At 50.7% G+C, this 19,084-nt stretch overlaps 9 protein-coding genes across 9 annotated transcripts; 5 read left to right on the forward strand and 4 right to left on the reverse strand.

Annotated features, from left to right (window-relative positions):
- Positions 1 to 875: 875 nt before the first annotated feature.
- On the forward strand, positions 876 to 2,029 carry EJ05DRAFT_501041 (uncharacterized protein; the record flags this gene model as incomplete). The annotated part of the gene is made up of 2 exons (XM_033747064.1): positions 876 to 1,657; positions 1,702 to 2,029. 2 exons carry the CDS (start codon positions 876 to 878, stop codon positions 2,027 to 2,029), a joined length of 1,110 nt encoding a protein of 369 aa, XP_033599956.1.
- An 18-nt stretch (positions 2,030 to 2,047) lies between these two features.
- On the forward strand, positions 2,048 to 3,556 carry EJ05DRAFT_392271 (uncharacterized protein). The gene is made up of 2 exons (XM_033741330.1): positions 2,048 to 3,162; positions 3,367 to 3,556. The coding sequence occupies exons 1-2, from the start codon at positions 2,362 to 2,364 to the stop codon at positions 3,472 to 3,474; spliced, it is 909 nt and encodes a 302-aa protein (XP_033599957.1). The 5' UTR covers positions 2,048 to 2,361; the 3' UTR covers positions 3,475 to 3,556.
- On the forward strand, positions 3,455 to 4,438 carry EJ05DRAFT_392237 (uncharacterized protein). Its single transcript, XM_033741329.1, has one exon. It carries the CDS (start codon positions 3,639 to 3,641, stop codon positions 4,263 to 4,265), a length of 627 nt encoding a protein of 208 aa, XP_033599958.1. The 5' UTR covers positions 3,455 to 3,638; the 3' UTR covers positions 4,266 to 4,438.
- Positions 4,439 to 5,468: 1,030 nt separating this feature from the next.
- EJ05DRAFT_486555 (uncharacterized protein) lies at positions 5,469 to 6,911 on the reverse strand (the record flags this gene model as incomplete). The annotated part of the gene is made up of 2 exons (XM_033745540.1): positions 5,469 to 6,715; positions 6,785 to 6,911. The coding sequence occupies 2 exons, from the start codon at positions 6,909 to 6,911 to the stop codon at positions 5,469 to 5,471; spliced, it is 1,374 nt and encodes a 457-aa protein (XP_033599959.1).
- Positions 6,912 to 7,390: 479 nt separating this feature from the next.
- Positions 7,391 to 8,193, reverse strand: EJ05DRAFT_486556 (uncharacterized protein; the record flags this gene model as incomplete). The annotated part of the gene is made up of 2 exons (XM_033745541.1): positions 7,391 to 7,538; positions 7,604 to 8,193. The coding sequence occupies 2 exons, from the start codon at positions 8,191 to 8,193 to the stop codon at positions 7,391 to 7,393; spliced, it is 738 nt and encodes a 245-aa protein (XP_033599960.1).
- Positions 8,194 to 10,344: 2,151 nt separating this feature from the next.
- EJ05DRAFT_476761 (uncharacterized protein) lies at positions 10,345 to 12,344 on the reverse strand. The gene is made up of 3 exons (XM_033744108.1): positions 12,057 to 12,344; positions 11,781 to 12,002; positions 10,345 to 11,722 (listed from the first exon to the last, which is right to left on the reverse strand). The coding sequence occupies exons 2-3, from the start codon at positions 11,910 to 11,912 to the stop codon at positions 10,481 to 10,483; spliced, it is 1,374 nt and encodes a 457-aa protein (XP_033599961.1). The 5' UTR covers positions 11,913 to 12,002; positions 12,057 to 12,344; the 3' UTR covers positions 10,345 to 10,480.
- Positions 12,345 to 12,837: 493 nt separating this feature from the next.
- On the reverse strand, positions 12,838 to 15,178 carry EJ05DRAFT_486559 (uncharacterized protein; the record flags this gene model as incomplete). Its single annotated transcript, XM_033745542.1, has 5 exons — positions 12,838 to 12,851; positions 12,927 to 13,379; positions 13,413 to 14,914; positions 14,971 to 15,027; positions 15,081 to 15,178. The coding sequence occupies 5 exons, from the start codon at positions 15,176 to 15,178 to the stop codon at positions 12,838 to 12,840; spliced, it is 2,124 nt and encodes a 707-aa protein (XP_033599962.1).
- A 1,061-nt stretch (positions 15,179 to 16,239) lies between these two features.
- On the forward strand, positions 16,240 to 17,235 carry EJ05DRAFT_476763 (uncharacterized protein). Its single transcript, XM_033744109.1, has one exon. It carries the CDS (start codon positions 16,512 to 16,514, stop codon positions 16,887 to 16,889), a length of 378 nt encoding a protein of 125 aa, XP_033599963.1. The 5' UTR covers positions 16,240 to 16,511; the 3' UTR covers positions 16,890 to 17,235.
- On the forward strand, positions 17,122 to 18,276 carry EJ05DRAFT_392364 (kinase-like protein). The gene has a single exon (XM_033741331.1). The coding sequence runs from the start codon at positions 17,354 to 17,356 to the stop codon at positions 18,194 to 18,196; it is 843 nt and encodes a 280-aa protein (XP_033599964.1). The 5' UTR covers positions 17,122 to 17,353; the 3' UTR covers positions 18,197 to 18,276.
- The last annotated feature ends 808 nt before the right edge of the window (positions 18,277 to 19,084 follow it).

Consider the following 19,084-nt stretch of genomic DNA (forward strand, 5'->3'; position numbering starts at 1 on the left):
CTGGTTTCTGCTGCAGCTCGTTTCGACAGCATGCGCGTTCCAGCACCTTTTCATCGATCACCGACAACTGAAGACCTCGGGGAACCAGAGTTTCATTGAACAACGTGGAGATCTCGCTTCGTCGTGTACAGCTTGTCTGATATACAGAGCTTGATTGATGATGCGCTTCAACACTCGCCAGCAGACTGTCGGGCCCTGTTCCTACAGGCTAACATGTCCTACTGGTTTCATCCTCGTAACTTTCAGCTTTCATTGGAGCAGAGAGAAGACCGAACAACGTGGAGATCTCGCTTCGCCGTGCACAGCTTGTCTGATGCACAGAGCTTGATTGAAGATGCGCTTCAGCCCTCTCGCTGGTTGACAAAGGCTAGCCTGGTTACTACAGACTGCCTGCGTCTTCCAACTCCACTCCCTTTACGCACAAGGCTCACGTTCCAGTAGTGGCGGCTACATATGGTTCAAGCTGCGTGTAAGATCCTCCGACGGAACACTGTAAGACTCAGGTTCAGGAAGTCGACAACTTCCTAGTTCAAGCATGTGGTTGGTGGATGTCGAAATATGGTGGCACACGGTCTTGCGCGATACACTGCACTGGTCATGCACTCTTTCTCTCTCTCTCTCTCTCTCATTTCAGGACACGGTGATGGCTCATGTTCCAGGGGGTTGGGCCTCTGGTTCAAGCCGCCGGTCATTCGCGATACGGCAAAAAGGTATAAGTCTCATGGACGGACCTGGCAAGTCCTCACCCAAGCATCCTGCCAACAAACAGTTCTCGCTCATGTTCCTTGGAAGTTGAGGCTCCTCGGTTCAAGCTCCCATTCAGACACCAACGACACCCGTTCAAGGCCAAGGGAACTAGCAACTCTCAAAGTCTCATGTTCGGCGTGCTCTGGGTCGCATCATCATGGCGTTTCGCAGGTGACCTCTGGGGCTTAGCAAACTCCACGTCCAGGCATCCAGTCATCGAAGATCAGTGGCATACGTTCAAGGCTCAAGAGAGTTGGCAACTTTCACGGCCTCAGGTTCGGTGCTCTGCATCCACAATCTCGACCAGCGTTGAAAGACACAGTGGGCGTTGGGACGTTGCGACTCCCTTCAGTTCCAGTTTTGGTCGTTACAGTCAAGTATCAGCAAATCCTTCAGGTCATCTCGTCAGCAAATCTCATTCTCAGCACTTCCGAGAGCATCTATCGACCTCAAATTCACGTGACAACTCAGTCACCAGCGGGCGGTCTTCTCACGGACATCAACATGGCGGTTTCTCATCATCACTTCAACTGCTCTCCTCCTACCGATCGCACTCGCAATGCCGCTGCTGTCACTCAGAGCAAAGCTTCAATCATCATCATCATCACTCGTCTGAAGTTGACATTCCTCCTACCGAGCCTACTTCATTCGACGAGATATCAGTCAACAACATCAAGTCTCCGACTGAGGTCACAGCAAGTTCTTTGTTGCTCTCATCTGAAAGCGGCGTTTCGACTCTCAAGTCATTTCAGACATCAGCTCACGGCTTCATCACTCAGCTGCTCTTGTCTTGCCATCAGTGTTGTCTCACAGTCAAGTCTCCGATTCACACTACTACAACAAACCTTCTGGTCCTACATCTGACAGTACCGCTTCTGCTCCAGGGCTACTCAATCACACGGCTTCTTCGGTCAGCTAGGTCCAGTTCTCTCATTGAACTACTTTACATTACAGCTCTTTGGTCCACTCTCAATCTGTGCCATTGACGCAACGATCAGCTACAATGTTGCCAAAGTCACTTCAGCCTGGGCTTCATCAACCAGCTAGCTCTGAGATTGCAATTGAGCTGCTTCATTATGCGGTTATCTCTAGTCCAGCACTCATTTCTGCCATCAAAGCATTGCTTCGCCGTATTGCTGCCAAAACTACTTCAGCTCACGGCTTCCTCAATCAAATAGTCTGGCAACTGAGCTGTTTCACAATACGGTTCTCTCTGGTCAGCATCATGGAACCAAGACCGATCCAGCTCACGGCTTCATCAATCAACCAGCCTTGCTATTGAGCTGCTTCACATCTCAGCTCTCTGGTACAGCACTGATATCTACCATCAAGGCATCATGCTACCAAAACCAATTCAGCTCATCGCTTCATCAATCAAGCAGTCTTACCATCGAGCTGCTCCAATCGCGGCTCTGTGGTCAACTGTTAATATCTGCAATCAAAGTATTGACTGGTCTTATTGCTACCAAAACCATTTCAGCTCACAGCTCCATCAATCGACCAGTCTTACTATTGGTCTGCTTCACGTTTCGGCTCTTTGGCTCATTATTCAGCTGTGCCATCGAAGAACCGACTCGCCTCATTGCTACCTGAATCATTTCAGCTCATGGAATCATGATTCAACCAGTCTTACTATCGAGATGCTTCACATCACGGCTCTCTGGTCAAGTTCATCTCTGCAGCCAAAGCATCGTGGTCAAGTTCATCTCTGCAACCAAAGCATCGCTTGACCGCAATGCTGCCAAAGCTCATCCATTCCAGGGCTTCATCAATCAACAGTCTTTCCATGGAGCTATTTCAAATCGTGGCTCTCTGGTCGACTGTTCATCTCTGCCATCGCATCTCATAGCACAGCTTCATCAACCAGTCTTGCCATTGAGCTGCTTTACTTCGCGGCTCTCTGGTTCACGGCTTTCTGGTTCACGGCTTTCTGGTTCACTTGCATATCTGCCATCGCAAGCCAGAGCACCGTTTTATCAACAAGCCTTACCATTGAGCTGCTTCACTTCACGGCTCTCTGGTCAACTGCTCATCTCTGCGGTCGAATCTTCACTTGACTGCAATGCTGTGAACGCCTTCTCATGTCATTGCGCACAAGCAAACGTCGCACCTTGGCTCACTCAGCACAATCAAATCTGCTGTCGAGGTGTCTTTGCACAGCAAAACTGCCACAGAGACCACTGTCCGTACCATTCAAAGGGCAGAATCTCACACTTTGGCTCCTCCGGCACAATCAAATCCGCCGCCGAGTCATCCATCACACACGGTCCATGTTCTGGCTCACTAGAGGTGAAAACATTCAACACCACGGCAGCTTCAGGACCGCACTTTCAATCATCAACGTGGCAGGCACCTCACATCTATCGAGACTGCTACACATCAACCACCGTCCAACCTGGCACTGATTCCAATACAGTCCTTGCCAGCGCAGACAGACGACTCGGCACAATCAAATCTACTACTGCCAGAGTCAAACTGAAACGCGGAGCATCCCAGCCAAATTCCAACCATCAAAGCGGCTAGGATTCCTCACTTCCAAATCATCATCACGGCAGCTCACATCCATCGAGACTGCCACACATTGAAAACCATCCAACCTGGCACTGAATCTCAATACAGTCCTTGCCAGCGCAGACAAACGATTCGGCACAATCAAATCAATTACTGCCGGAGTCAAACTCAAAATGCGGACCATCCCAGCCATTTCCAACCATCAAAGCGGCTTAGGTCTACAACATTCAAACCATCGTCGCGGCAGCTCACATCCATCGAGAATGCCGCGCATCAAAGATCAATCATCCTGGCACTGACTATCAATCCAGTCCCTGCCAGCGGAGCATTCCAGCCATTTCAAACACATCAAAGTGGCTTGGGTTCCGTCCTTTCACATCATGATGGCAGCACGGCAGCTCACATCCATCGGGACTGCCGCACATCAAACATCATCCAACCTGGCACTGAATCCCAATACAGTCCAGTCCATGACAGCACAAAGACCGATCATCATCAAAGTGTCTACTCACTGCTGCTCCAAAACACAAAAAACAAATAAAAATCGCCGCATCTGCACTCAACTCGGCAACGGAGAACATCTTTCCGGATGTAATGGTAAACGTCGGACATGGGAACATTTGCCTGTCTTTACTTACTTTGCCTTTCTCTCCTCCTTCACTGTGTGTGCTTTGTCAATGTCGCGTGTTGTGGATTGGAAGAAAATCACGATCCTTTCCTCGCAGCACGGCATTGCACAGCACACACAGCACAACAACACAACACGGAAAAACCAACAGCCATCACCGCCCTCGCGCTGGACTCAACCAGACCCGGGCTCGGTGGATCGGTCGGTCAGTCAGTCAGTCAGTCAGCAAAGTCAAAAACATCATGTGACTGCTGCTGCTGCGATTCAATCTTGTCATTCTTTGTACTTTACACAACCCTCGCGCTGGACTCAACCAGACCTGGGCTTGGTCAGTCCGTCAGTCAGTCAAAACAATCTTGTAAAAAAATCTTTCATGTAATGTCTGACCATCGACACCGACTGCTCCTACTCTTTGTATTTCTTACCCTTTTATGTTTTTCTCACACTTCATGTACTTGGGGGGCTCTGGTTTGATCTAAAAAAAAAAAAAAAAAAAAAAGGTACATACCATCCCATCCCTCCCATCTCGTCACATAAAGACATTACACACATGCATATACAAGCACACACGACCCCTCGCGCTGGACTCCACCAGACTTGGGGCGCAGGGTGGATGTGGATCGGTGCAGAAAGAAAAAAAAAACAGGCAGAGAAAGCCAGAAAAAAAATCAGTCGGAAAGCACAGTCAGACGACCTTGAATGTAAGAAAAAGCACCTTCATGTAAATGTCTGATGATGATGATGATGATGATGATGATGATGATGACCATCGACACCGATACCAATACCTAGCTGCTGCGATGCATTTCTTGTCGTTTCTTGTCATTATTGTACTTCATGTCCTTCATGAATGTCATGTACTTCATGTATGTCATGTAACTTCATGTACTTCATGTACTTCATGTACTTCATGTACTTCATGTACTTCATGTCCTTCATGTATGCCATGTACTTCATGTATGTCATGTACTTCATGTATGTCATGTACTTCATGTACTTCATGTCCTTCATGTATGTCATGTAACTTCATGTACTTCATGTAACTTCATGTATGTCATGTACTTCATGTAACTTCATGTAACTTCATGTAACATCATGTACTTCATGTAACTTCATGTAACTTCATGTAGATCATGTACCTCATGTACACCCTCGCGCTGGACTCACCCAGACCTGGGCTTTGGCGTTGGATCGGTCGTCCCCTAGTCAGTCAGACAGCTCAAAACAAAATCATGTAAAACGAAACCATCATGTAACACGCAGCTATCTACCTTACATGGATATACAATCTACCGAAAACCCAACCAAAATCCAACCAAAATCTACAGTCTTTACCAAATCGTTCTTGTGCATCTGTCATCTCTGATACACTTATCTGCAAGCTCTGTTCTTCAAATTCACACGTCAGGCCAAGGAAACGTCAAGCTAGGATCATGGTTTCTGTAACAGAACGCGGGTGTTCGAGTGCATGACTTAATATTCCTGTTGTCGTCCTGCTGTGCTTCACTTCACGTTCATGCATGCGATCGTCACGAAGATTATCCAACTGAATGTATTGAGCATGCACCGGGCTGTCTATTCTTCAAGCTGGACCATCATCGTTTGCTCTACCCTTGCCCTTGTCATTCTTGCCCTCACCACTGGCCTCATGCCCGCCAGTTTCATGATTACCAGTTTCATGCTCGCCCGTCTCATGCTCACTAGTCTCAGGCCCACTAGGTTCAGGCCCACCAGTCTCAGGCCCACCAGTCTCCTGCCCGACGGTCTCAGGCCCGCCAGTCTCAGGCCCGCCAGCCTCAGGCCCCTCCTGGCCCTCCCTTTGCGCAGTCGTACGATAGCCGGCAGTCCTGTAGTAGACATTGATCCACGCCAAGTCCGCACCAGGATCCTCGGGTTCCTCAGTGTCCGTCTCGTCTTCGCCTGGCGGGGTTGGCAGCATGAAACCCTTTTTCCTCAGCTTCTCGTCCGTGTTTGGTTCCGGCTGTGCTCGAGGTTGCGAAGGGCCGGCATGGGCCTGATCATCTGTCGTGGCCGACTGCCTACGGCTCGCGAGAATGTCTTCCATGGTCCTTATTTTCCCTTTGGGATACCTCGACGAGTCCCAAGGTAGCTCAGGCGCTGTGTTGTCCTCGGACCCGTCAGTCTCAGGAACCAAAGTCGGAACGTCCTCGTTTGGTGGCAGTGTTGCATTGCGTATACCGTTGGTCAGCTCAATTCTCGGTGGCCTGTCTGCCGTCACTGTTGAGGCAGAAGAGGCTGGTACGCTAGAAGCATTACGCGTCCTCTTCCTTAACCAGATTCCTGGCGGATCCTCCGATATTCTCGAAGATCCCGGTGAAGAAGGAGCTGGTCTGTCTGTGCTGGGCGCGCGTGTCTCTGACGACTCACGTGCTAGCGAGCTCAGTCTCCGTCTTCTCGACAGGTCATCCAAGGACGATGCCGCGCCAGCACTTTCTGAAGGATGTTCTTGTGGCTCATGTCGCCCCAGGAGAGGACTTGACGACCTCAAGTACCAATTAGAATTAGACTCCGAGGGTGAAGAATCGTTCTGTTGTAAATGTGTTCGGTCGGGCGTCTGATGGACAATGACCGTCTCGGGCAGGCTGGGAGTTGAAGCCAATGAAGCTTGGGAGTTCGGAGGTTGTTGGCGTGCACCAGTAGGTGCCAGAGGATCAAGGTTGACACTCTCAAGACTGTCTCGGAGGGATGTGGGTTCGTTCGAGGGCGGATCTTGCAGTGTGACGCGAGGCGCTTGCATCGAGGTTACGGACGCGACCTTGTCGAGGTCTCTCCGTAGGGTTCTGCAGAACTCGTCTGTTCCTGAGGAGGCTGTTGAGGTCAGCTAGCTATCATGCCTTCCCACGTCCCGCACGCAGACTGTCTTGAATAGTGACGCACATGCTGTCTGCGATGCCCCACCAATGGATTGTGAGGTTTGCGTATTCGTGGAGGTCTGTCCGACATCTTTGACCTGGGTCTGACTTGGGGTTGGGCTTCTGGCCAGACACGAAAGACAGCCACCCATGTTCGACGAATGAGAGGTATGGGTAGGCAGATGTTGTAGCACGGATGAACGAGAGTAATGCTTTGATAATAGATGGATCGACCGATGTGATGGAGATAAATGGTGGTAACAGATGTAGCGGTGAGATGATGTCTGCGAAGGAGGGAGCTGGTAGGTAGAGATGAGTTGAGTGATTGAAGCTTAAGCAGTGCTGTTGGGGTCTGTATACAGTGGCTCCTGCCGGTTTCTGCGACGCGTGATTACTACATTTGGGCTTCACCTCACGCGTGTTGATGTCACTCGCAGTGCCCTTATTAGATGGATGGACTATCAGTCAAGCCGAGCATTTCCAATGGGTATATATTTTTTTGGGTGGGGGGAAACGTCTAATCATAGGCTTCCGTATGTACAATCGGATGGGGTGTTATGTCAGTGTATGATAGACCTATCGGCCCGCGTAGGTACTAGCGACTGTCGTCGTCGTAGGCATCGATACCTTCTCATATGATTGGACTCTCATCTGGCCAATCTTCGTCGCTGTCGACTTGCTCTTCGTGTGCGCCGAGGGACGATAGTGATCCATCTGCGCAAATGATCTTCTCCGAGCCCGTCAGCATAATAGGCTGTCGTGACAAGAGGAGGCCAGACCTGGGAGTAGATTAGTATCGGAAAGTCGATTTCAATACGCCAAAAAGGGCCAAAGAGAGCCTCACCTGAACAGCACAAGATCCACAACCTCAGCAATGACACCAAGAAGCGCCAGCACAAGCACTGCACCCACGACAAATGTTGCTTGGCTTGGCTGCCAAGACTCGTCCATCTCTGCAACACCGCGAACGAAAGCCCTCACATCTCTGGAGCTGGACCATTGCGTGGGTCTGCACATGACAACACCCTCCTGTAATGTCTGCCGTAATGCATCGCTGCCGTTGGCTTCATCCTCGCTAGGCCTGTGGACGCCGAGTACACGCACCGAGGAAGCGCCGACGCGATCCGAGCTATGACCTGGCACCTGGTCGGATTTGGAGAGGAAGGTTTCCCAGTGATGAGCATCATGTTCACGCCAACGTTCCAATTTGGAAGCCAGTTGCTGGCAATCGGGGGATGATGAGAGGTAGGAAGGACTGCTCGTTGCAGTGTTGAGCCAGACGTTGTGAGGAATGACGGTGCAGTGGCAGTTTGGCTGGCGTGCGGAGTGACGTTCGGAACAGTGTAAGATGGGCTGTGCGAGCGAGGCGGGAAGTAAGGAAAACGAGGCGATGAGGGAGAAGAACAAGGCTTGTCTGGCGTGACGTCGAGCCATGGCTGTGAGATATATATATATATATGTGTGTGTGTTTGTGGAGGTATGCAGCAGGCAACGAGAAAGGAGCGTTGTCGTTCCAAGTGCGTATGTGTGTGTGTATGTCCAATGCGGGAAAGGAAGGGTTTATCAAAGCAGTCAGACGTGAGTGCTATAGTGGTTGGTGGTGGTAGGCCGAGTTCGTGGAGATGGTAAATGAGAGTGATGCAAGGGAGTGTGGTAGCACGGAGTGTGATTGATTGTAGTGCCAATATATAGCGAGTGAGGGGGCACAAAGGTGGTTGAAGACGGGGTAATGGGAGTAGTGGGAAGACGGGGGATTTGGGCGGATAGAAGGTATCTTAAGTGACTTAAGTGATTGGGAGAGAGAGAGAGAGAGAGAGAGAGAGAGAGAGAGAGAGAGAGAGAGATGGATGCTGTCGAGTTAAAGAGGAGAGAGTAGGTACAAGGGGGCGCAGCAGGGGCAGAGGGTACTAAGGTATAGTGGTATAGTACAGTAGTATAGTAATTAGGCAGCAGGGCCGAGGGCGCGGGACGGCCTGGACGCAATCGAATGGAGCGTATGTATGGCTAATTAATTATATTGGAGAATTGTTGTTTTGGGAGGGTGGTGACATCTATTACTATTGCTATTATCATTGTTGTTATCCTTATCATTATCATTATCATTACAGTATTGTCAATTGTCCAGTGCATTGGAGCATTGATTACTCTTTGGTGGCTGGTGGAAGGGAGAATGAGAAACAGTCGGGTGCAGGCGGATCGGCAGTTGTTTTGATGAGCTTGTTGGGTTTGTTGGTTTTGTTTATTTCTATTATGAATTGATTACCACTGTCACGGTGCTTCTCAGGCCATCCATTTCCAGCGTCTGTTTGCTTCTTCTTCTTCTTCTTCTTATTCTTCCTCCAATTACTCAGGTGAAGGTCTAGAACAGAGCACAGAACCCTCTCGGCTGTTAATGCTAGGTAATGTGGCTGGCTGGCTATTAATAAACCCCCGAACTATAATGCGCAGACCCCAGTATTAGCAGTGCGCTGTCCGTGTCCAGCTTTGCGCACCCTTTGCCCACCTTTGGCCATTTCGTCTTCCCCAGCCCAGGTACCGGGCCGAGTACTGTACATGCATAATCGTATATACTAATCTGTACCTGTCGATCCATCATCACAATATGCAGATCCCGTGCCACTCTAAACTTCCTCCTCCTCTTCATCATCATCATCATCATCATTCGCCCGTCAAATCTCCTATCAATACACTCTGCCAACTACAAAACATGCACCTCGCTCTTGTTGGAACTCAACCTCCTCGACAGCCATGCCAACATCACCAGACAAATCCTACACACAGGCCATTGCCTCACATCGACCGGGGATGGATGCCACGCCAGCCTCAACACTCACTCACTCGGACTGCACTCCAGTCTCCTCGATCATCTCCCAAAGACTCCACCAACTGCCGCAGAAGCCGGCCAGTGCCACATGCCGGCCTGTCCCTATTCATCATCAAACATCCGTTTCACCATCTGACGTCTTCCTGTTCGTGCTGGGCCCGAACCACTTACAGCATCTATGTCCATGCTCCACAAGCACGCCGGTCAGCCCGGCCGGGGAAAGCTTGTACCTAAGTACTGTCTACACAGCACCCTACGCATTCGAACATACAATGATGACATCCTTCCCCCGGCCTATTCGTCGCAATTCTTTCTTGTCTTTTTCCCAATCCAGTCAGTAACATATCTGCCCTGCGTCAGTGATTGATGGCCGAGCAATTCTGCTGAAAAAAAAAAAAGATCGGCAGTTGTTCATGGGCAAGGGAAGTTATTTTTAAAAGCTTTCCCCAACCTACCTCGGAAAGAAAGCACCGTCGTCCCCCCTACCCTGCATGCATTCTTCCCCTTTGTTTCTATTGATAGGTCCGTCGGAAAAGCTTGGTAAAAGCTTGGCGATTCATCTTTCCATGCATCACTGCTTGCTATCCCGCTTTGGGAAAGTGCTGCTGCTGGTCGAGTGGAGACTGATAATTGGGGATTGGGCGAAGAAAGGTAGGTAGAGAGCACGTGATGGCAGTTGCATCGGCGAAATACTCGCTACATCACACACCCGTCGGCCTACTAATCAATTAATAGTAGCTGAGCTGAAAACTTTAAAAGTAGACTACAGGCGCCACACCCGTGGCTGACTCGTACATTGCATAGCCACGTGGCTAATGCCCCACGTGGCTAATGCCCCTTCTTCATGCAAGACAATTGTCCGACCCTCCGACATATAATATTACATATCCTCGCATATCACCTGTTTCCTGTTTCCACACCACCTGCTTTGGAAAGTAACCGTTCCAATCCCTCATCACCTCGATAGCGCTCCAACGCCACTTGTCTCCATTCCCCCCACTCCAACCCCTGATCAACACGAACCGCATCCCTCAACCCTTTGAACAGCCCAAGGAATCCATTCCAGTCAGCAACGAGGTCGTATCCGCAACAGAACGCAAACCGATGCTGTAATCGCCCATCTCGCACGGCCTGCGCTAGGCTTGGTGCGCCTCTGCTTTCCAGTATCCCCGCCAGCATCTCCTCTTCCTCTCCCAATGTGTTGAGGCCGTCGTAGAACTCGCTTACGGGAAGGAGGCCGATGGGCGAATTGAAGGCTATCGCTTCCGGCGCTGTGTATGCCCACTCCCAGTCGATGATGGCGGTGATGTTGTACTCGCTGTCGACGAGAATGTGGTCGCCCTTGTCATCGGCATGCTTGAGGTAGAAATGGCCGTCTTGAGCAGGGAGAACCGACGGGACCAGGTCGAGGAGAAAGCGGTGGACGAGGTATGCGTCGATGGGATTCTGGGCGTACATTTCCTCTCGTAGGATGAGGTCTAGTATAAGCCTGATCGAGGCAGCATGATAGTCCTGGAGCGCAGAATATGGGCCCAAGGGCGCCATACGAGAGCCCGTAAAGTCGGCCAAAGACTCGCGAGCAAACGCCCCGACACGACTCGACGCCGCAGTACCCAAACACCCCATCTCCTCAAACGGATACTTCCGCAGCTCAATAAACACATCCGCAAGCTGCTCCACGATCTTCCGCCGTTGCGCCGGCGCAGCAAGCGACCATCGCAGCGCCGTCCCCGCCATCTTCTCCACCAGCATATACCCTACACTCCCCCGCCCTTCCGGCACAAAGTCAAACACCCTCGGCGCCGGCACCGCCGTTCCAGCCAGAAACCTCATCGTCGCCACCTCGCTCCGCAGAATATAGTCTCGCAGCGCGGCCGGCGGCGACGTCGCATTCACCCGGCGTATCCGCGCCAACCACACCACCCCGTCCTCAAACACCACATCGACATGATAATTCATCCCGCCCATCACAGCGCTCCGTCTCGCCCGATCATACTCCAACGCAGGGATAGAACAGCGCATCCCATCCCGTAACGCGCTCGCATGCGCGGCCAGCGCGTCTGTGTCGATCCTTGCGAATAGAGCCTCCATCTCCCGCTTCTCTGCCTCCTGGGCGGCGGGATCGTATCTTTCTGCGTCCTGTCAGGTCGTTAGACACATAGTATCAACATTATCGTATATAAGGTTATAGACAGACCTCCCAGGCAGGACATCCATGAAACGGAGTTTGCACGTGCGAGGAGCAAAGGTGCCGGTTGCATAGCATGCAATCACCGCTGCGCACGGCAGGTTTCGAGCAGCGCGCAGCGTCACATGTCCACATTGGCATTATGCGACGTGTCTGACCGGAAGGCTGCTTGAGAGCGGGCTGGTTGATTTTAATGCGGACTTGGGACTTGGATTGGGCGCCGGCGACTCACTGGAGGAGGTATTAGTAAGCCGGGTTAGAATATTGAGTTATCTTGGGATATACATAATAATGTCTCGACAACCTTCCGCTCGTCTACTCCTGTATCGCGTCACGATGTTTTTACGTCCTAGTGTTAAGTTTGGGTACAGTAGTATGTTAAATACTCAGTTAGTCTTACAGTACTTACGAACCGACACACACACACACACACACCACGCTCTTTTCTGTTCCAATTATCCATGGGGTTTATTAATTAATTAGCATAGCACCCCAACCCCAAATATAAAGAAAATTTTCCAAACTGCTCGACGCCACACCTCACCCACCCACGCACCTCGTCTGATAATTATCTTCTCAGCCCTGCGCTGCAACACTCACTGCGAGGCTTTCTTCGATAATAGTTTGGGTCGCATTCCATCCCGTGGACCCTGGCACCTACCCAGCCAACGCGACTTGACGCGACGCGACGTGACGCGACGTGACGCGAACATGCGAACACGCTAACTCCACTCTCAACCATGCAAACCACATCCGGAGATCTCTCCTAGCGTCTCCGTGGGGTACCACCAATCCAATCACACCAAAGCAACTCCATCTACACCTACCTATCCATTCACTATTACATCGCCGTCAGAACCACGTATGCTTAGTATATATCATAGAACATAACTGCAAGATATAGATAGGTAGGTAGATAGGTAGGTAGGTAGATGGTAGGTAGATGGTAGGTAGATGGTAGGTATTACACACTGCACTAGAAAGTAGTGAGGATGCGATGTAATTTAATTCATGTGGTTCATTTAATGCATTCAGTCAGTTCATTCAGTCGGTTCATTCAGTCAGTTCACATACATATCACTATACGAGTACACAGCAACACACAACCCACCATCTACCCACGACTCCCACACCCCCGCCTCGTCACCGACTTACGACGCGGACCAGCCACCTCAGTCTCCGCTTCCCGCTTCTTTGCCGACGATCGTTTCGATGGCGGCGCCGTCGGTGTCTGTGCCGGCTCAGTGGCTTTGGACGTTGCGGCGGCGTCGCGCAGTCTCCGTTCTCGCTCTGCGATTCTGGCGCTGCGGCGGAGGGGCTGCGAGGACTGCGAGGACTGTTGTTGTTTCTGCTGCTGCTGCTGCGAAGAAGAAGAAGGAGGAGGAGAGACTTGGCCGTTCGTTTTCTTTCGAGGGTTGCGTTGTCGCTTGGGCTTGGCTGGAGTTGGGTCGGCTGCTGGGTTGGATGCGAGAGTCGTGATGCGCCGTGGTCGCTTGCTGGGGGTGTGTTCGCTGGGTTGGATATCAGGTGCCTTGTCTGCGAGACTCGCGATGCGCCTTGGTCGCTTGCTAGAGTTGTGTTCGCTGGGTTGGATATTAGGGGCATTATCTACGTGATTCGTAGTACGCCTTAGCCGCTTACTAGAGGTGTGTTCGCTGGGTTGGATATCAAGTGCCTTGTCTGCGAGACTCGCGATGCGCCTTGGTCGCTTGCTAGAGTTATGTTCGTTAGGTTGGATATCAAGTGCGTTATCTGCATGATTTGCAGTACGCCTTGACCGCTTGGAGGGTGGTTCTTGGAAACTGGCATCCGCTGGTGCAAGTCGGTCCGAGCCGCGGCCGCTCACACCTTCACCACGGCTCTGCTGTTGGGAAATTCGATCGAGCTCTTCTGATCGATTGCGGCTGCGTTTGCGTAGGTTCTTTCCGCCCCTCTTGTCCGATACAGGTGCATTGGGCGGATTCAGCTCGGCCTCGATCAAGGGAATCTGCTGAAGCATCCATCGCAAGAGTACCTCGTGGTGCTCAGCATCTTTCTTGGCAGTACGGTAAACCCTTGTCCGATGAATGAATTCGATAAGGCAATCACTGCGTCTCTGGAGCGACGCAACTTCCGCCTGGATCGTCTCCAGTCTGGATCGTGCTTTTGACAATCGATTTTGAAGTGTCTGTTTGGAGAGCTTGGACTGTTGCCATTCAGCCATGGCAGTCTCCGCCGAGGTCACAGCTAATGTCGCGGATTGCATAGCCCTCTTGGCCGTCCCAAATTCGCTCGCATTGCGACATTTGTTTTCGACATCGCATATGGACTCCTCCGTCTCCTCGGGCCTCAGCACTTCCGAGTCAACGAGCTTCGTCCAAGCATTGTCGTGCTGTTCCTGATGCGTCCTGACAGAGCCTAAATAGTAGTCGTACCACCAGTACTCAAAGGCAAGGTATTCGATCCAGGTCGTCATCTTGTCCTGTCGGGTAGCATCTTTGTCGAGCTGGAACGGCCGCTCAAATCCATGCCTTGCCAGTCGTTCTTTCAGCGCCTCAGCATACTCCGGAAAGCCGCACTGGCCTATTTTTTTCCCATTGCACTTGACGAATAGTCGCCATGACATGTACGACGTGCTGAGCTGCACATAATTTTCACGCTGCTGATCTAGTCGCCATGAATTCTGCCAGTCCTTTTCAGAATATCCCATCTCTGCCATCCAAGGGGAGTGAAAAGCCCAATTCGCACTTTCCTCATCCCAGAGACTTCGCCAATAATCATACCCTCTTTGTCCCCTTGCGAATCGCTGGAGTGCACGGAAATCTCGCCATCTCATTACTTGGACGTCAAACACCCTCCATCCACCGTTCGATTTTTTAGTATGCCAGAATGACAAGATCTCGCGGTACTCTCTAGGGTTCTCGACAATACTCTCAAGCATACTCAGTGGATGTGAAGGCCGGCCGCCATCATCAACAAGCATGTTATAGTACCCGGTTTGGCGTCGTAGATCCTCCTGATATTCCTCCTCTGGATCTGGAGATTGTGATGCCGTGGTTGGGAGGGAGGGCGATCGACGCACTTGGTCTTGGAGCAGGGCAGTAACTTTATCAAGATCCACGGGGCGCGACTCGACTGTTCCGCTTCGGCGGCGCGCCCGGTCTCTGTCCATGGTTAGTTATTAGAGCACGATCAACGAGCAGGCTAGGAAGGCATTTACCTTAATCTCTGAATGAACTCATCTGGAAGGTTGTCTGGGTCCTCAACACTGACGATCCTGCAGCTTAGGTTAGCAAGGCGGTAGGTTGGGTGATGGTATGCAGCGCTCACCTTCCGTGCTCGACCAGATATCGGTCCAGTTCCGCATCGCTGTAAGCAGCAATGTCGCGGGCAAACAGTTTCGGTGAGGACCTTTCGGGACATGCCATAGCTCGTCTGCGCAAAAAGTGCAGAGGAGATGGGCTGGGAGGCGATGCGGTCTGGGGAGAGCTGATCAGTGTTTCTTTCTGCTTGTGCCAGTTCACACAAACATGTGTGGGAAATTCAGTAGATCTGACGTGACAAAAGTGATTAACATATCTTAACTAGTCTATTTACCAACTATATATACAAGCCTGGTGCTGTGGAATGTGCCAAGACATTAGGCATAAGCATAACCAGCTCCATCATGAAGTAGTTACCTAGCATCATCCAACTCCAATACGATTATATTGGCTGTCAGCGCTGAACAAGATCTGAGTCATAACGATGACATAACAAAAATCCGACACATGTGTGGGAACTTTGGTAAATGGGACGTGGCAAAATTAATTGACGTCTCTACTAAGTTTACCTGCATGCTATATATACCAGCCTAGTGCTGAATAAGATCTGAAGAATAAGGATGACCTAATAGAAATCCCGCACATGCCAGCAGTCAATGTCACGTGCAGTTCGCAACGTTCCCGCCAAGATTCGACTGCGCTAACTTTAGTAGTTAGTAGCCGGGCCGAATACTTACTAAGAACAGTTAGTTCAGTCTATTAATACCTTACCATTTCTATTATACATAGACGCCTTACTCTATTAGACTGGCATATTATTTCTCTAATAAATGGAATATAGGAGTTCAATGGCGTTCTTCTTTAACCTAATCGATAATCTTAACTTCGCTTTATCTATATATATACATATTTCAAAGCCAACTAGAGTCCTTAAACTGCCCCCTATTTGACGCTGATATTAGCGCTGTCCATCCGGATTAAGTACCCGGCGGTAACCCACTATATTCTTAGCGCGCCGGACACCGGGATGCCCTGGACGTTACCCAACGCGCTTTGCAGGCGTCTCGCCGCGATGTTGTGATGTTGATATCAATTGATATCCAACGAGATCGCGACATAGATTGGTTGCCTGAAACGAGCTGCATCCAGACTGCAGATTGATTAGACATAAGCGCTCTTCGGATGGAAGCTTTCTGCTTTTCGTGCATCATGTCCAGCTCCCATCTAAACATTTAAGGCGGACCTCCCCTCCCATCTTCTGCTTGCCAAAACCTCATCCTGCTTGCCAAAACCTCATCCTGCTTGCCAAAACCTCATCCTGCTTGCCAAAACCTCATCCTGCTTGCCAAAACCTCATCTGCCCTTTGATAGGAAGATTCACTGCATCATGGGCGACATAATCGCTTATTTGTTTCCATTCCAAGATGTCACCCAAACAGCACGCAGGGTGATCATAGACCCGGTCAACAGCCCGGAGGACTGCCCTCGGTACGTTGAAATGTCACTACGATCGCCCGGGCGGGAGCCCGGACTAGAGTTGAGGTATAGCCACAAGCTCAAAGGCGGCCGAGGCATTGTCTTTGGGACTGACCCAAGGACCTGCGACATTGTCCTACCAGCGCTTCAAAACAGGGAAGGCCGACCTCTCGTCAGCAAGCAACATTTCTACATCACCTTCGATGCCCAACGTCGACTGGTTTTGCGTGACTGCTCGACACACGGTACCACTGTCACGTACGACGGCAGGGGGAGCGCCAGCCGCAGCAACTCCGAATGGGTCATAGGCGGCGACATAGTCGCCGACAGCAGCAATCAAATCGTCATCGAAATTCATCCAACACTCAAGTTCCAGATCGTTGTCTCCAGGATTCGTTAAGACCTGGGTCTGTTCTTCAACACCGTCGACCAATTTCTCAAGGACATCTGCCACGAATTAATGCCACCGGCTACTTTGGGAGAGCGTGAGTTCAAAAGCTCCCCCTAGCAGCAGAGACACCCTTATCCAAAGGCCCATTCTTCTGAAGCGAGAATTTCTAGGCGAACGGTTGTACGGAGTTGTAGATCGTGTCTGGGACGTTAGTACCGGGTTGGATTATGCTGCCAAGACGTTTACTAGCTCGAAAGATATCGAATGGAGAAAGGAGGCGAGTGTGATGCGTAATACATCGTTTGTAGGCATAAATACCGCTGTAGCAACTATTGTACTTGTGTTTTTTCTAGAATCACATCCTCAAGCTTTACTTTACGTTGTGACGGTCGCTAGACAGGTTGTCACGCCCTCAGCTATTGCTGGAGTATCTTCCGCTCGGAAGCCTTGAGAAACAATATGGCGAACAAGTCATGTCTAGGCGCGATGTTTTGGCTCTGCTTCGTCAAAGCTCTTCAGCTTTGGCATACCTTCATGATCAGAAGCCACTTATTGTCCATCGAGACGTCAAGCCGGAGAACATTCTCGTCTTATCTCGCAGCCCATTCCACATCAAACTATCAGACTTTGGCCTAGCAAAGGCAGGTAGCTTTTTGGAAACTAATTGCGGCACGCCCCGTTATATTGCTCCTGAGATCTCTCGCTCAGACTATGGCGAGAGCCGTAGATACACATGTGCCGTCGATATTTGGTCTCTTGGCGTTGTTGTCCTCGAGTACGGTTATAGTCTTCCGAGATATGATAGGAATTCACGACTATCCCGGGCTGAACAGATCATCGAAGGGTTGAAGAAGTGGAAGTCGGACACTGATGGCGTGTTCAATGTCTTGTCGGGCATGCTGGTCATAGACCCAAAGCAGCGGTTGTCAGCTAAAGAGTGTTTGGAAAGAGCACAGGGGCTAGAGGGGTCTCAAACACCGACTCAAACACCGAGACCAATGCCTTCTGAGAGACAGCAGCGTGAGGTTGAACCGCCGAAACCAACGGCCATTGACCCCACTGCCCTCAAGCGTCCCGTCTCACCTAAGCTTGAAGGGGATATACGACAGCAACGCACCTCACGTCCTATCCAGGATGCTGAAGTCCAGGGACACAGCAAGCCAGGCGCCCAGGAACACGCCAGGCCAGACGTCCCGGGACACGCCAGGGACGAGGTCCCGCGTCATACTGACGCGCTGACAACTACAGAGAAGCGAAAGAGAGTAACAGGGACATTATCTTCATCCGAAAGACGCGCAAAACGCACTGTTACATAGAGTTCACTGGGTCACCTACAATATGACGAACCCAACTTTGCTCCAGATTCGGAGAATGATCTAAACCATGCTGTATATATTAAGCAGAACAGCAATATGGAGTGGGCCACGGATGGGAAAGGTAAAGAGAGCGCTAGTCATAGTACAGTGGCCCTACCTGGCAACAGTGTTTGCCAAAGCTTGGCGAATCATGGAGAACGCGTTCAGACTGGATAGCCTTGTGGCAGCATGCCTGCCCGAGGAAACACGTGGAGAAGTCTAAAGCGGATAAGGGAATTCTTGAGCAGATCCAGGCGCCCGTGTACGGACGCCCGCATCACCCCCTTCAAGGGAAATCCCGGCTTCTCGATTCAGTTGGCGCATGTCGCGCTACAATAAGCACCGAAGCGATCCTATCTGGGCCAGAATGCAGGGTGTGATGCAAACCCCCTAGACCAAAGCCTCGCGGCTTCACCGGACAGTACAAGGCCAGCCAATCTTTGGCTCGGCCTACGCGCTGGGGAAATACCTACGCACACACTGAAGTCTTTGAGTCACATCTGGTCAGCCAATGGCCTTGCGTCAACACCCACCCTCCTGTTACTCTCTCATTGCCGCATGCGATGATTGAAGCATTGTAGGTGAATAGCACCCTAGGCTTCTTGATTATGCTTGACTTTGATATAGGAACAAGGCACCGAGGTTCATTCAACCGTCCGACATTGGTTGGGTCTGAGACAATACACATGGCCGATGTTGAAAGGCAACTGTGGTAGTTGCAGACATGGGTATCTACAAGGCAATCAATGCAAGGCAGCCACAAGTGGGGTTTTAGGGTATTCCTGTAATATACGTATAATATTAGCTCTTGTAATAGTACTTTTTCTTTCCTTATTACCGTAAATACAG

The sequence above is a fragment of the Pseudovirgaria hyperparasitica genome, assembly GCF_010093815.1.
Source record: "Pseudovirgaria hyperparasitica strain CBS 121739 unplaced genomic scaffold EJ05scaffold_9, whole genome shotgun sequence".
NCBI lineage: Eukaryota > Fungi > Ascomycota > Dothideomycetes > Acrospermales > Acrospermaceae > Pseudovirgaria > Pseudovirgaria hyperparasitica.